Source organism: Erythrolamprus reginae, chromosome 1, assembly GCF_031021105.1.
Source record: "Erythrolamprus reginae isolate rEryReg1 chromosome 1, rEryReg1.hap1, whole genome shotgun sequence".
Classification (NCBI taxonomy): Eukaryota; Metazoa; Chordata; class Lepidosauria; order Squamata; family Dipsadidae; genus Erythrolamprus; species Erythrolamprus reginae.
The window spans coordinates 31,627,224-31,644,419 of record NC_091950.1 but is presented as its reverse complement, the minus strand read 5'-3'; the positions used below and the strand labels follow the sequence as shown (position 1 = coordinate 31,644,419).

The 17,196-nt window shown below is 36.6% G+C and overlaps 1 protein-coding gene across 7 annotated transcripts in view; it reads right to left on the bottom strand.

Moving 5' to 3' along the window:
* Window positions 1-1,170: 1,170 nt before the first annotated feature.
* The window catches only part of TOGARAM1 (TOG array regulator of axonemal microtubules 1), a 42,412-nt gene continuing 26,386 nt past the window's right edge, over window positions 1,171-17,196 (bottom strand). For all 7 annotated transcript variants that reach the window (XM_070748669.1, XM_070748677.1, XM_070748698.1 and 4 more), the window contains 7 exons: window positions 13,158-13,316; window positions 12,280-12,406; window positions 11,327-11,442; window positions 9,805-9,994; window positions 4,590-4,809; window positions 2,931-3,017; window positions 1,171-2,328 (listed from right to left, as the gene is read on the bottom strand). In XM_070748669.1, the coding sequence (XP_070604770.1) occupies window positions 2,075-2,328; window positions 2,931-3,017; window positions 4,590-4,809; window positions 9,805-9,994; window positions 11,327-11,442; window positions 12,280-12,406; window positions 13,158-13,316 (1,153 nt within the window). In that variant the 3' untranslated portion in view covers window positions 1,171-2,074. The remainder of the gene's footprint in view (window positions 2,329-2,930; window positions 3,018-4,589; window positions 4,810-9,804; window positions 9,995-11,326; window positions 11,443-12,279; window positions 12,407-13,157; window positions 13,317-17,196) is intronic.

Sequence of the window (17,196 nt, the reverse complement as noted above, 5' to 3'; positions counted from 1 at the left end):
CTTTTGTCACTCCCGATTACAGCTTAATTTCTTCGGGAGCTGCAAAAGGACGATTATTTTGGTGGGTCCTGTGTGTAAACTGCAGAATTGGAGGGCATAGCTGACATAGGTAAACATAATTTTGATGCTGTTGGCTGAATAGGTGAAGGGAGGCGTCCTAAATCCTCTGGGAAGCCTCCACCCCCAGAATAATGAAATATTTTGGGAAATGTTAAAAAAGGCAGAATATTTTATTTCCCCAAAGGGAGAAATGGAAAAACGTGCTCTTAATAGTCCCTAGCAGATATTTTGTGCCTATCCTGGGGCCATCCTATTCACAAGACAAAAACTTCAGCTCTAGGATAATGGGATATAGGCAATAGATTACAGGATAAAATGGATTACACATGCCTGAAAAATTAAGACTAAGGAAGTGATAAATAAGACCCATCATGAGACTAGTAAAATCAATCAAATAAAAACAACACAAACCTCCAAGATGCTGTAAAAATTATAAAAGGCACATGTAAAACCAAACCAGTTTGTCAGCTGCACCAGAACCACAAACTGGTGGTTCTGTTCATTAATAAATGGACTTTCTTTCCAGTAAGCCTCCAGCATCTTTCTCCCAGTTTGGAACTGAACCAGATAGATTTTTCTTTCAACACCTCTAAAGGATTTAACTGTAACTAGAAATGTGATGCTGAACATCTCTTGTGCTACTGAATAAATAAGAAGTACCTCTGCAAAGTTGGACCACTGCCAAAACAACTATGCTTTTTAAATAGTTTCTGTCATTGTAATATGCCAATTCTCAGTTGTTGAAGAAAACCTAGCTGATAATCACTTATAGCCACTTTGCCAAATAGTCGCTTTGCCAGAAGTTATCCAACTACCAAACAGCCTCATTTGTCTCCTATGCTGAATCAGTCACTTTTTGCTTTATCTAAATGTTAGAGCGAAGCATGGTTAACAAAGACAACTGATAGGTCTTGTATAAAAATACTTGTAGATTAAACTTGGGTGGCGAACAACTTCTAAAAAATATTTCCCAATAAAACCAGAGATTTGTCCAGGCAGGCTCTGAAAACTGGTTACAATTGAATGGAATAAAAAATGTGTCAAGTAGTTAGAACTTAAATGTTTTAAAAATAGTAATCTTCAAGACAAATCAACAAAAAGAAATAAACATTTACAGAAATAAAGCCATTTATTTTTAGAACTATTTTATCTTTCAGATGAATACAGTACTTGTAGGTGTCATATTTTGAGAGCAGAACTGGCACTATATTGCTGAGGATTGCACATAAGGTCAGAAAATAACACCTTTATAAATTTGGACAGATAAAATTCAATAATATTTTTCACACTAAAACATGGAAACTATATTCAACATGTGCCATCTCTTTAAGACATGTTCAAAATCTGTAAAAAATTGTTTTCTATAAATTTTGGTCAACATGCTTCATTAAAACCTTTTCCAAGTTTTACAACAATGTGCAGATAATTATGCTCAACTGTCAAGCAGATGTAATACATCAACAGCAGCAAAAGCAAGCTAACACTGCACAATCATGAGTGGGACTGATTTTTAAAATACATTTTTTCCACAAATATCACATAAAACCCTGTTCTTCATGTCTCTCCAAAGTCCCTCCCCCCCTTTTAAGGCTATATGAGAAGACATGTCATAACATGATTTCATGATTAAAACTATTTCTAAATTTCATCTTTGTTAGTACACACAGGGCACCATGCCACCAAGTCAAAAAGAGTGCAAAGAAGAATGACTTTGTTTTCACAGACATCCAATCCCGATTCTACAGAATCTTGGAACAGCACCAGGACAGGAAGTACATTTGCAAGTGCTATACTGATTTTGGTTTCAGTCTAGGACTTTAAAAATAAACTGGAAAAATAAAGTCCTAAATGGTTGGTCATTAAAAGCAGTCACTCCAATTTCATTTTTGCATGAAAAGCACAAACATAATAAAGGCAGGCTGCTTGAACATGATGGGCCATTCCAGCCCACCTAAAACTGCAATGCTGTTATCCAAGGCCTATAACAATCTTTAGGTCCATATCAGGGTCTGCTTCAGGTAGTTTGGTCAAGGAATTCCTCCAGAGTTCTTTTTATGTGTGGGGGTTGAGATGCAGCATGGATCAACAGATTCTGACCCATTTGTGCAAAAAGTGCTTTTGACAGTTTAGCAGTGGCTGCCCGAATATTTCCACCAGCTCCAGGTAAGGAACCACTGTTTGTCATGTTGCCCAACAAATGCCATAAAACCACCAAGACCTTCTGCTCCACTGCATGAGGCTTCCGGGGATACAACTCGACAACAAGTTCTGAATGCAGGGAAAACACCAAGGGAGAAAGAGTTATTTTTCATACAAAAATATGGTAAGATGCTGACTCCCCAGACCCACCCCAAGTCTTCAGAGAGAGGCGGCATACAAATCTAATAAATTATTATTATTAACTATTGTTAGTTCCTAAAACTGAAGAGAAATTCTATAGTCTAAGGCTGTTATGCAAACTCAGAAGCAATTGTTGTGAACTATGAGCATACATACTGCATACAAAAAAGTCAAAGGATCTTGTAGAAACATGGTAAATATTGAAGAACAAATACGCTTCTACCAAACAAATGTGTACCAATAGAAAATAAATCTCTATTCTGATTTCAAACACATCAATGGAATAGAATAGGCCATATTACATTTGCTTTTCATTTTCCTGTATTGGCCATGAGCTTCAGATTAAAACTATTTACTGCCAACCCTGCAATACAGAAACACTTAAATAACGACACTTGAAAATACATGATAGTGTTATTCAATATAGATCAATCAATCAATCAATCAATCTATAGATATAGATTACCAAGAAAAAAATATTGATGAGAAAAAAAGACATGAAGCATAAAGAAAAATGCTGAAAAACTTACCAGCTAGTTTTTCAGTGATATCTTGTTTGGCTTTTCCATTCAAAAACTGGGCCTTAGTGCAGAATGGTTGGAGAAGCAGGTAATTGTCTTGAAGCAAAGGAAACAAGGACATAAAACACAGGATTTGCTTCAGGAGATTTAGCTCAGCTCTAATAACAAGACTTTGATATAAACAGTGAAGGGCTGCCTGCCGTCGGTGCTACCAGTATGCTCCTGGAAGTGGGCGTGCGTGTGTCTAGCACAAGATTTGGCTGGCTGCGCATGTGCAGAAGCTGAATCTTGCACCAGGCGCATGCCTGCCCGCTGGTCAACTGGAGCTGCATGTGCAGCTCCATTTTTCCAACCGTGTCTGTACACCTGACCGTACCGGGCTGCAGCCCAATACTGGGTATAAAACAATAAAGATCCAACAGTTTGGAAGATGGTAAGAAAATAGAAAAATTTAATAAGGCCCAGAAATCCCAGAATCTCTGAATGAATTTACAAGCGACATTAAATCTCAGTATAGCTTATTTGGATTCATTTAGCATGGTGGTTAATGCAGCTATTGTGTGTTGTGAGCTACAATGTTTGGGGCTGGGTGAATTGTGAACACTTCTACTTTTTCATTGTTTTTAATTGTGAACATTCTGAAAATGTATTTTCTATATCCTATTGTAAGCCGCCCAGTCCTTTGGGGGTTAGGCAGCATAGAAATACAATAAATTAAGTTAAATTAAATTAAATGTTGCATTGCAGTGATATCGGAGAATGGTTGAGAACTTTTCAAAAAATATTTTTAAAACTTGAGTTCTAATTGTGGCAGTAAGGTAACAGAAAGTAGGCAATACTTTATAAATTGAAGAGAGGAAGAGGGGGAAAAATAAAGGTATGGTATCAAAGACAGCCTAAAGTTCCTAGGTGAGACAGCATACAAATAAATAAAAATAAAAATACTGGTCACCATATTTCAGTAGCACAATCTAGTGTAATTGGGAGCTACAAAAATAGGAAAAGGTCTCCAACCAGTCCCACTTTGGACATGAAAGCCAGATGGATGACTTTATGAGAGTCATTTAGCCAAATCTTCCTAGAATGGAAGGGATATTATGTATATTTACTGCCTTGAGTTGTAGTATGATAATAATGTGTTTGCTGTGTATTACTGTTTTTTTCATAATAATATTTAAGAAGATACTTGGTTGATATCTAGGACGCTGGCAGCAACGCCTATCAGCCATTAGCACCAATCAGTGGTATTTGTGACACATTTTTAAATTTCCAGTTGACTGAGTATCATGTTTAATGAATAAACGTTTAATAATAATAATAATAATAATAATAATAATAATAATAATAATAATAATAGTTGGATTAATAAAATCTTTTAAAAAGCAACACATGGGCCAATAGTTTAATTTCAGTGGATCTTTCTGACATGATTATCAACGAACTTAGTAATCAAACTTCTTAACTTGTCTTAAATAAATGTTGAAATGAGACTGGTATAGTACAGGAATGTTTACAAACGGAACAAAACAAGTGTTATGAAATTCACATTTGTATTATAAATGGATAAATAAAACCCCATAAATTCCAAATTCTTTAGTCCCCTCTTTTTTTTGCAAAACTACACTTTAAGGCTCAATATAACAGATGAAAGAAAAACAGTCAGTTTACCTAAGTGTTGACAAAGAGCCTGGATGACATTGGTGGCAGCAGCATAGATGCCTGGGTTCTTAGAATTCAGATTGTTATCAACCAAAGCAGGAATTAACATGTTGATAACTGGAGATAGTTTCTCTTTCAACAGAGGAATCAACTGGTGCATGGTCTCTAGAGCAACTTGATTGACTTTGCTATTTGAATCATGTAAGCGAGACTTGAAGGCATCAAAGATCTAGACAGACACAATCACGATAGTTTGAATTTTTTTTGAGCAAATATATATTTAAACCATCAGGTTTAAAATGTGGAATCTTATGAAAATGTGCTCAGGTCCCAACTTTTCTAGTAATTTCAATGTAAACCCAAACAAGTTCTTTTTTCTTTCATATATTGCTGCACTGCTGGAATATCCTGAAGAAATGTTAGTCAGCCAAAGCAGCGTTTCCCAACCGGTGTGCCGCGGCACACTAGTGTGCCGCGAGACACGGCCAGGTGTGCCGCGAAGCTAGGGAAGCTCCAGCTGGGCGGGGCACTGCCAGTGCCTCCGACCTCCTGGCTCCTGCCCGATGCCGCGGTTTCTGGCGCTCTCCTGCTGGGCCCCAAAGAAGGAAGGCAGGAAGAAGGAGAGCTTCATTCTTCGCGCCTTTTTCCCGCCTTCCTTCTTTAGGGCCCAGCAGGAGAGCGCCAGAAACCGCGGCATTGAGCAGGAACCAGGAGGTCGGAGGCACCGGCAGCGCCCCGCCCAGCTGGAGCTTCCCTGGCGTCGGCGGCAAGTGTCCTTTGGGGCCCGGCGGGAGGGCACTGGCGGTGGGAGTGGGGGAGGTGGCAGCTGCAGCGGCACAGGCAGTCGTGGGGAGATGGCGGGGGGCGGGGTGGTGGTTGCAGCGGCCGCAGGCAGTCGCGGGGAGATGGCAGTCGCGGGGAGATGGTGGGGAGATGGCAGCTGCCGCAGGCAGTCGCGGGGAGAGCTCCAGGGTGGAGGCACCGATGGTGGCAATTGGACGTGCTGCTGGACGCTGTAATTGCTGGCGCTGCGGGCCTGGCATATACGGCGTCCAGCTGCCGCCGTCAGGGCTCCCGCTTGCAGTCAGCTGAGAGAGAGAGAGAGAGAAAGAGAGACATATAAGAGAGGCAGAGAGAGAGACAGAGAAAGAGAGACATAGCAAGAGAGGCAGAGAGAGAGAGAAAGAAAGAAAGAGAGACAGCAAGAGAGAAAGAGAGACATAGCAAGAGAGGCAGAGAGAGAGAGAGAGAGAGAAAGAAAGAGAGAGAAAGAAAAAGAGAGATAGCAAGAGAGGCAAAGAGAAAGAAAAAGACATAAAGCAAGAGACAGTGAAAGAGAGAGAGAGCAAGAAAGAGAAAAAAGCAAGAAAGAGATAGCAAGAGAGACAGACAGAGAGACAGAGCAAGGGAGAGAGAAAGACATAGAGGAAGGGAAGGAGGGAGAGAGAAAGAGGAAGAAAGAGAGGAAGAAAGAGGAAGAAAGAAAGAGGGATGGAGAGAGAGAAAGAAGGGAAGGAAGGAAAAGAGAGAAAGAGGGAGAAATAGAGCGAAAGGGAGGAAGAGAGGGTTTTTTTGTCCAAACTTTTCTTTAGCCCGCCCCCCCCCTTCAATGTTCCCCAGGATTTTGAAAATATGAATAATGTGCCGCGACTCAAAAAAGGTTGGGAAACACTGAGCCAAAGGATAGCAAATCAAGGACATATAACTCATGTAACCAGTTTAAAGTTCTTTAGCCAATATGCTTCTTTGCTCAAGAATACCTAAAATCTCCAACTATTCAAGGAGTTTGAACTCCAAAAGAGATCCAACAGTTTAAAGAATATCTAACAAAGAAATATCACACAAAAGAAATAGATAATAAACAATGATACTTAGGCTGATTAATCTGCTCATTTAAGGCAATTTATTTTGCAATGTAATAATATGGGTTTAACAAAATGCATGATATAAGGACAAAGTAGAAATAATTTGCATTAAAAAATATGGAGAAATACTATGATTGATGCTGGGCTAAACTAGATTTAGCCAACTTTCTTTTTTATTTCTTGATTTTCCTTTCCCCCCCTTTTTTTCTCATTCATTTTCCATACTTTATATAATGTTGTTTACAGAGCATAATGTATTTATATTTACGTACCACCTAATAGTTATATAACTATTTTACGTTTACGTACCACCTAATAGTTTATATAATGTTGTTTACAGAGCATAATGTATTTATATTTACGTACCACCTAATAGTTATTTTGCTTCACTGCAAGGCTGATGAGGGACCTGATTCATGCAACTATCATTTTTACTAATACTGTAATATATATATGGAAAATATTGACATATTACTCATGAATATCTTATTATTTTACCAGAAGTTTTAAAATGTAGTTTAATGTTTTTTCTGACTAAATTGAGTATCATAATATTTGAATCAACAAAATTCTGCCAAAGCTATGTTTAAAGTGTTTGTAAAAATTGAATTTTATCTCAGTATATTTAACAAAGAGACAACTGAAACATTTCTAGTTCAATATTTTAAGTTTCAACATACTGGAGCTTTTGAATAAGTGAACTCTGGCTCATTTGTACAAGATGATGTAATTAAAGTTATTTATGTAGCCTCTGAAACAATGAGCTTCAACTGCCCTGTCCTGAAAGTCATTTTGAGTAACATGAAACTATTTTCTTATACTGTAATCATAAATTAATACAACAAAAAGGTTTACTGTGCGTATTGAACACTTCAGATAATGTTTGGGGAGAGTTGAATGGGTTGCTATGATTTTGCCACTGGAAATAAAATGATCCAAGGTGACAACCAATGTACCCTCTAATTTTTTTTCGGTGTGGGCGGAAAAGTATAGTGTCTGAGCGACAGTCCCTTTGGGACTGGGCGGCATAGAAGAATGAATGAATGAATGAATGAATGAATGAATGAATGAATGAATAAATAAATAAATAAGAAAAAAATCCTTTCTTTTTTATTAAAAGAAATTACCAGTAATAATTTAAAAAAAATCAAAATCCATTACCATTAAAACTAAATCAACCAGCAAAACCAAAAACATAACTATTAATAAAAACAGGTGAGGGCTTGGTTTTTTTCCTCTGTTATTATTTAAGTGCTTTTACCATATGATTTAAATCAAGAGTCACTTCTCTCTCTGTTTCTCTCTCTTTCCTGTCATTCTCTGCCTCAATCATTTTCTCATTTCTCTTTTCTCCCCTTTTTTCTATCATTTCTCTCTATCTCTTCCTTCCACTCTTCTCTTTCTCTTGCTTTCTCTGTCTCTCTCTCTTGCTTTCTTCCTCTCTCTCACTCTCTTCCTTCCTCTCTCATCTCTCTCTTTCTCTCCCCCTCTTTCTCTCTTTTTCTCACTTTCTCTCTCTTGTTTTCTTTCTCTCTCTCTCTTTCTCTCTTGTTTTCTTTCTCACACTCTTTCTCTCTCTTGTTCTCTCTCTCTTGCTATCTCTTTCTCTCCCCCCTTTCCCTTTCTCTCTCTTTCTCACTTTCTCTCTATCTTGATGTCTGTAGCTCTCACTCACTCTCGTTCTCTCTCCGTTCTTCTCAGCGGAGGCCGACAAAGGTGATATTCAATGTCGGGGGGGCGTGGGCGGTTGCGCGCGCTCCCTACCCCACTGCTAGCCCGCTCAGAATATTCAAAATAAGAAAAGCCTTCGCCGGCGAAGGCTTTTCTCATTTTGAATATTCCGAGCGGGCTAGCAGGGAGATAGGGTGCGCGCTCAACCGCCCGCGTGCCCCCGACATTGAGTATTACCTTCGCCGGCCTCCGCTGAGAGAACGCCTGCCGCACCTCTCCTGCAACCCCTTTGCTGAGAGCCCGGGACGAAAGTGCTCTCAGCAAAGGTGAGACGGGCAGGGAGTGCATTCCGGGTGCGGGAGGAGCCGTGCCGAAAGGCAAGAGGCAGCGGAGGAGCAGAGGGGGCGGGCGGGGGGCAACGCCAAAAGGCCGAGGGGGCCGAAGGCAACGTGGGGAGGCCGTGGAGGCCGTGGCTCCCTTCCCTTCTGCTGCCGGCGCCTCCCCGCCCCAGCCCCCACCGCGGGCTGGCAGGAGGATGGGGAGCGCACGGCCGTGAAAAAGGGTGCGCGCGCGGGTATTTTGGGGTGCGCGCGTGCACATGCGCGCAGCTTTCAGGGAACAGTGGTGACAACAGCAATCGTAGTAACTCAAGTCTAAAATTTGGAAGTAACAACCATGAAGACCAGAGGTCTCCAAAGTTGACAAATATAAGACTTGTGGACTTCAACTCTCAGAATTCTCCAACCAGCATAGCATAGCTGGATGGAGAATTCTGGGAATTGAAGTCCACAAGTCTTAAAGTTGCCACGTTAAGGAGCCCCGATTAAGACCATATTATTCCAACTCCTGAAGATACCTTTGTTTTTCTTGGCAATATATCTACTATCTGGAGTCTATCAGGACGTAAGAATCAAGAATATACTTTTTGGAGGTGTTCTGTTTACCATTTCTAGGCATCTCTTCCTTTATTTTGTATTCTCACCATTACTAAGTTTGAAGTTTCAATATATTAATATTGTTTTAACTATTTATATTTTTTTCTTCTCAACTATTTTATGTAGTATAATAAAATAGTTTTTAAACATCTTAAGACTAAAATTTAATTCTAGAATAAAAATATGTTGTTTAATGTTGGCCAGAAAAATGCCAAGGTACTGGCAAGTTTTATTTCTTAAGTTTATCAAATGTTTTATGACAAAGTCATGCCTTAATTATGTCAATAGTTTTTCTTCTGTTGCACCTATCATCTTGCGGCTACCAAGAATACATCCTGCAGGAGGGTTCTGCTTACTGGCAAAATATATTCTGGACAGCTGCAGTATGAGAGATGTAACACATGAAATATATTCTACATAATTCTCCTTTCTTCATATTATTTAAGGTCAGGGAATAGAATTCAAAATGACATTCTTGACATGTTCTTGCTGCCAGAACAGACAATACTGGGCTGCATGGACCAATGTTCTGATAACATATAAGGCTTCTTTTTCAATCTTTGCTCCCTCCCTTCAATTATAACTATGATTTTATCTATTGGCTTAGTGATTTACTTATTTTTCCTTATTTATTTCTTGCATTTATATTACATTTTTTCAGTGTAAATAGCATAATTTATCACCTATGTGATTTCTTGCCTATTTTCTGAATTCTGAACTCTGAAGGTTCTATTGTAACCTATATAATGTTACCTTCACAATATTCGCAACAACAAGGTCTTGGTTGTTTTCTGTGTCTGCTAACAGTTGTTTAATTCCATTAATTCGATCACGGAAATCTTTTGCATTCAGTAAAGTTGTTATAAACCTTACATATTCAGCACTTTCCAAAGCATTGCGAGGAACTAATTTCCTGGATATGTCACGTATTTCTCTAATTTCTCTGTTGAAAAAATAATGAGACCATTCTGTAATTGTATAGTTGTCAGTGCCTAAAATAGCATCCGAGAAATAAATCAGATTCCAGTCCAATGCTCTCATCAAAGGTTTGATTTTTTAGGAGAACCATGTTGGTCATGCCATTGCCATTCCGATACTAACTTCCTTCCAGTACCCCAGCCAGATTAAGGTTCATATCCCACATCTCCACACCCACAAGTTCATCGTGAGGACCAGTCTGAGTGCAGGGATTCCACCGACTAACTCTTTACTTTAGGTGATGCAGAACAAAAGATGACCTTGGACTCTAAGAAAGGAATTTGTTGTGGCTAGTAACTTTCCCTCTCATGCAACTACCCATCCCAGTCCCCCTAATACTAATCTGCTGTGGCAGGCCAAAGTCTCTAACTCTACAGGATGGCTTCGGCCTGACAATAGTCCAATTTCCTATATAGCCCAGTACATAGTCCATGTATCTTTCTATATATGTACTGTACTATTTTAATATATTTAAAGTTATTAAATTTATTAACTTCTTAAAGAAAAACAACAACTGAGATTTCTTGGATACTATAGAGATCAGGTCAATTATAACATTATTTTCATGTGGGCTAGAAATCAAATCCTTAAAATGTCTATTTGTAACATGAATACAAAGAAGTGTACTTATTACTGCAAGTTTAATACAACAATAATTCATATAAAAATTAAGTGAGAAAGAGAGACTTGAAAATGTATTAACTACAAATCCAGAAAGCTCAATTTAGGGTGTAATGTCTCAACTGAAGAATTTTTCATTGATCTTGAAAATATTTCTAGCTTTCAGATCAAGTAGTGATTATGGTGAAACCATAAGCAATTGCATTAAATGAAAAACCATCTACTATAGAAAACTGCTATTTTGAAAATAACTATATTACTTGGATTATTTTTAAAAAACTAAGTTACAAGCTTTGCTTTAATAAAGTGTCAACAGTTGACAAACCAGCTTTTTAAAAATTTCAGGTAAATTTTAAGGGAATTTTCATTTAACTTTTTGACTTCTCACAAACAAAATACGTAAAACCTGACAATTTAATTATTAAAAAAGAAGGAATCATATCATGCACATAAGTAAGTTCTGAAATGTTAATTTGGTATTTGTTTCATTCTTTTCTATGCCTAATTTACAAACAAAATCCATGTTCAATTTTCCACTTATACTGGACAAGAGCAAGAAAATCTATCACACCTGTTTATACATAGCAACCGTATAAATCTTTTAATAAATATTTTCTTTTAGATTTGCAACATCTGAAAGATACTATTTATTTGAAGTAGGAGGGGACAACCATACCTGTCACTAGCACTAAGTACTTCGCGTGACATGTTTGATCTTGAATTGTCTATGTTGCCAGTATGGGAACGCCTTCCTTTGGCTGACGGTGTAACTATTGGCATCTCCCCAAGTCCCTGAAATTATGTAACAAGAATTTTTAAAAATTGTTATTTCAATTCTGTTTATATTACTTCATATCTTCATTTATCTCTAATACAATAACATCAAGAAAGAAGAGCATGTTTATAAAATATAGGTTCTTGTCTTTTAAATACATAAACATAGGAGAAAGTAGAGGAAAAAAGTAAATGTAAAATGTAAAACTATAAATGAAAAATGTTCTCATAAAAACAGTTTACATGCTTCTCATAAAAAATAGGCTTAATGAAATCATTTAATGCAGAGGTCTTCAAACTGCAACTTTAAGACTTGTGGACTTCAAGTCCCAGAATTCTCTAGCCAGCATAGTATAACTGGCTGAAGAATTCTGGGAGTTGAAATCCACAAGTCTTAAAGTTGCCAAGTTTGGGGACCCCTGATTTAAAGATTCCTCTGTGCTAAAACAGAACTTGATGGAATTTCAAGACTCAAAACATATTTTCATATTGAAATCCAAGCGCTACAAAGTTGGTGTTCAGCCTTAATAGATCTCAAATATTAACACATTCTAATTAAATAACAAAAGCATAACTATCTTTTAAATTAGGGACTGCAAAAGACATTATTTGAAAAAACGTTTCTCATAGAAAAATAATAACATACATTTGCTAAAGAAAACTGGAAAAAGAACTTTAAATAAAAAGACAGAGAGGTATAATGATACTTGAAATATTGCACTTTTAAAACATAAATGTTATTGTAAATTTATCCAAGCCACATAGCAGCATGTTCATTTTGTATCACTCCTTAGATTAATAGGAATTTGTGGCTTACTTTTATTCAATCTTATTTTGGAGTGCTCTTTAACATACCTTCTGACGCAAATTGCTGACTGTCTCTTTAACATAAGGCAAGTCCTTTGGCAGCACATGCTTTTCAAGCATTTTATCGAAGTCCGTATGTGTCATCAAAGTGAAAAGCATTTTTCGCCCATAGTATCTACAAACATCACAAAATCAGTTTTATTAATACATATACTCATGAACTTAATCAAAATTTCATTACTAAATGTACTTGCTTTAGGATGCAGTCGTACAACTATTAGATAATTTGACTCTCCCCCCCCTAGATATTCCAGATTTCTGCTTTCTGGAGATGCCAGAAAGCAGAAATCTGGAATATCTAAGGAAAAAAATGAGTGATATGTGATTCTCTTTCTACCATTCTTGCATACTTGAAAATCAACAGACATATGTCGTTATTTACTAGTTTGTGAAATGAGAATAATAATCTCCAAACAAATCTGAATACACACAGTAGTATCAGATGTGGGAATCTATATTATAGATTATACATTATTATTTTCCATAAATGCAACTGCTTAAGCAGAAGGTCTTAATTCATTAATGTGATAGAAACGAAATACTGTATGCAACAACTTTTCATTTTTTATTATTTTTTCCCACATCAATATTTTGGAAAAATATATAATTATAAAAATCTATGTCAGTAAGAAACTACAGAAATTTAAATCAGTGTTTTCCTATATGAGATAAATTTTCAAACCTGAAAACACCTTTTGGAATTCTTAGTTTTTCTTTGATTTGTCATGCCAGCTTGATATTTCTTCAAGAATTAAGGTAGAAACCTAGGTTTTCATACAAATCAGGGTGTAAAATATGTTCACATCCCTGCTTATTTAAAAAAATCATGCCATTCAGCATTTCCCTTCACTCTCTGCTCTGCTCACCTTGTTTCTTGTGAACCATCCTGGACAAATTTGGCCACAGCAGACAAAATCTTGTCAGTTATATCCTTAATTCCAGACAATATACGTCCTGGTCCCATGTGCTCTACAACATCTGACAAATGTTGGGCAGTACATCTTCTTACTGCTGTATTTAAGTGGCTGGTAAGAAGAAAAAGCATGTATAGTTTAGAAGAATACATGATTATTATTTATTGCAACAGTGATGCTGAAAGATCTTTTGAAAATTCTTATGTAATTTATAACTGAATCAAGATGAAGAAGGCATAAAATCCCAGATATCTGGAGTTAAATTTAACGCATTTGGCTAGTAGCAATGCAACGCCCTTTATGTAGAAGACCCACTCTAAACAACACAATTCCAGATTAAAATGCAGGTGTGTTGCAGCAAAAGGAAGCTAGACAAGGTCATTAAAGCTAAGGCAATGTTTTAAGTAAAATAAGAAATAACAATAGAAGAACTCATGCTAATAAGCATGCTTGAATATTTTCATGGACAGCCATCGCTTCCTTATATCTTGCCTTTCCACTATGGCTTCTAAAATGGATTACAAAAATTCTTAAACCAGCTTATGTACAGTGCAAGAAGGGAGTAAAAATAATTTATTAAAGACATAACAAAAGGAAACATAGAAAAATCTAGTTTATACCTGAACCATCCATTTTATCTTTCTGTCTTTGATTCTATCATGTCTGTACACTGCTTCATACATTTTTCTCACTTTTTCAAGAGATAATCAATTCCAACCTTCTATAGCCATCATGGTGAACCTATGGCACGTGTGCCACAGGTGGCACGTGGAGCTGTATCGGAGGGCATGTGAAACTTTACCCTGTATCAGCTCCGATGATTTTCGGCCTTGGGAAAGGCCGTTTCGTCCTCTGGATCCTTCAAGGTTCCCTGAAACCCCGGAGGTAAAAAAAAAATCACCCAATGGACAAACTGAAAGTTTGGAAAAATGAACTTCCATTTTGCCATTGTGCTGGGGTTTTTTGCACTCCGGAGGGTTCAGGAAAGCTTTGTGAAGCCCCAGCGTGCAAAAAAATAGCACAAAAGGGAAAATGGAAGGGAATTTTACGAACTCCCGATTTGCCCATTGTGCTGTGTTTTGCACCCTGGAGCATCAGGAAGCTTCCCTTAACTTTCTGAAGTGCATAAAACTGCACAATGGGCAAACTGGAAATGCATTTTCCTGAACTTCCGGTTTGCTTATTTGGGCATTTTTTTTCACCTACCACACATGCTCTTTTTGGCACCAAAAAAAGATTCGCTATCACTGATCTATAGTACAGTGGTATCTCTACTTAATAACTTAATTCGTTCTGTGACCAGGTTCTTTTTTTTAAAAAAATATTTTTTATTAGTTTACAAAAAGAAAAGTATGTACAAAGGGAGGAAGAGTAAATATCTCTTAATTGCCATCATTATGATAACATATACTCGCAAGTGTAATATAATTATTCTGTTCAATTGAACTTTATCCAGTCAGTATACATATCAAACCCAGAACCAATTATGGAAAATTCGTTATCATTTAAGTCCTCTGACTCTTCCTTCCCTCCCCCTCCCCCCCCAGTGAACTGTAACAGTTCTGAAAGCTTTAAATTACTAATTGGGCGGCATATGGGTCCTGCGGTTTTTGTTGTTTTTTGTTTTTCTGTTGTTTTATTTTTATCAATACATTTCTAGATTACACTTGAGATAAAGTCATATTGGGTTGATCAAGGTGTTCATAATAATCCGATAAAACCGTTCAGAGTTTTATGTTATGTCACTATAAAGGTTTCTCCACTATCCGTTAATGTATTTTTGATCTACAATTTGTGTTGTTTCCTTGTCTTTTTTTTTCTTTCTCCATTTGTTTTTTGATTTTTACCCAGTCGTAAAAATTTTCCCAATTCTTATAGAATCTCGAATCTTCTTTATTTTTAAGTTTTTGGGTGAGCCTATCCATTTCTGCACAACCATAAATTTTTTAAATAATTTCTCTTTCACTTGGTGTATTGTCTTTTTTCCAATTTTGTGCTATTGTGATTCTTGTAGCTGTAATTATATGCTGTATTAGGTATAGGTCTTCTTTTTTATTTTCCAAATCCATTATGCCCAGGAGGAATATTTCTGGTCTAAGTTTTAATGAAATTGCTGTGATTTGTTGTATCCATGTTTGAATTTTTTTCCATAGTTTTTTTATGCGTGGGCATGTCCACCATAGGTGATAGAAGGTTCCAGTTATGCTGTTGCATCTCCAACAGTTTGGTTTTAGGTTGGGGTAGATCTTAGCCAATCTAGTTGGGGGTAAGTGCCATCTATAAAACATTTTTTGTAGATTTTCTTTGTATGGTATTGATTTAGTAATTTTCAGGTTTCTCCACATTTGTTCCCATTGTTCTATATAGATGTTATGACCTATAGTTTTGGCCCAAGTAATCATATTATCTTTTACTATTTCAGTTTCCATAGTGTACCCCATTATATAATTGTACATTTTGGTTATAATTTTTTTTTCATATCCTAATAATATTTTATCAATTATACTATCTTTTTCTTGTATTCCTTCTTTCTTTTTGTCTTTATTCCATTTCGTCAAAATTTGAGCATAGGACCACCAATCAATATTGATATTTTGGTTTTGTAGTTGTTGTCTAGATTTTATAACTCCTTTCTCATCTAATGTGTGATTATAATTCAGCACTTTTTGTATTTGAAATAAATTAGGGTGTCTAAGGGCTTCAAGGCTGGAATACCTAGGGATTTTGGAGTAGTGTTCTTTTTTAATTCTTAACCATACATTTATTAAGGAGTCCCTGATCATGTGGTTTCTAAAATATACTGGTATTTTCTCTTTTTCATTCCATAGGAAGCTATGCCAACCCTGTAGAATGTTGTGTCCCTCCAAAGCCAAAGTTCTCTGGTCTTGGAGGGTTATCCATTCTTTTGCCCATAGAAGAACCGATGCTTCGTAGTAGACTTGAAAGTTTGGTAGTCCAAATCCGCCTTGTGTTACTCTGTCTTGTAGAGCTTTAAATCTCACCCTTGGTTTTTTCCCCGCCCAGATAAATTTTGAAATAGTTGTGTTTATTTTGGTGAAAAAGTTTTTGTTCAATTTTATTGGGATAGTCTGGAATAAATATAAAAATTTAGGTAAGATAGACATTTTAATTGTAGCTATCCTCCCTGATAACGAGATGTGAATTTTATTCCACCTAATTAACTGTTGTTCTGTTTTTTTGATAAGTAGATCATAGTTATCCTTTTGAATTGTGCCACACCTTTTAGTTAGTATTATGCCCAGATATTTTACTTTTTTGACGATTTGAATTCCTAAAATTTTTTCTAGTTCCTGTTCTTGTTTGATGTTCATGTTTTTGGTTATGATTTTGGTTTTTTGTTTATTGATTTTTAGACCAGCTACCTCTCCATATCTTTGAACTTCTCTCAATAGATATTCCCCTGCTTCTATTGGGTCCTCCAAAATAAATGCTAAGTCATCTGCGTAAGCTTGGACTTTAAATTCCTGTTTTTTTGTCGTGAGACCTGTGATTCTCGCATTGGTTCTTATTTGATTTAGTAGTGTTACTACTGCTAAAATATATAGAAGCGGAGATAAGGGACATCCTTGTCGGACTCCTTTTGAGATTTGAAAAGACCTCGTTAATTCACCATTAAGTATTATTTGAGCTGATTGGGTGTTATATATAGTTTGAATCATTTTTATCATTTTTGGGCCGAATTGCATTTTTTAAATTAATTCAAGAGTAAATTCCCATCTTAGGTTATCGAAAGCCTTTTGGGCGTCCAAAAATATTAGTGCTAATTGTTTTTCTGAATGTGTCTCGTAATATTCTAAAGTGTTGAGTATTGTTCTTGTGTTGTTTCTTATGTATCTACCTGGGAGGAAGCCATTTTGATCTTCTTTTATTATTTTATTTAAGATTGGTTTGAGTCTTTCGGCTATTATTGTCATAAAGATTTTATAATCAACATTGAGAAGGGATATTGGCTGATAATTTTGTATGTGTT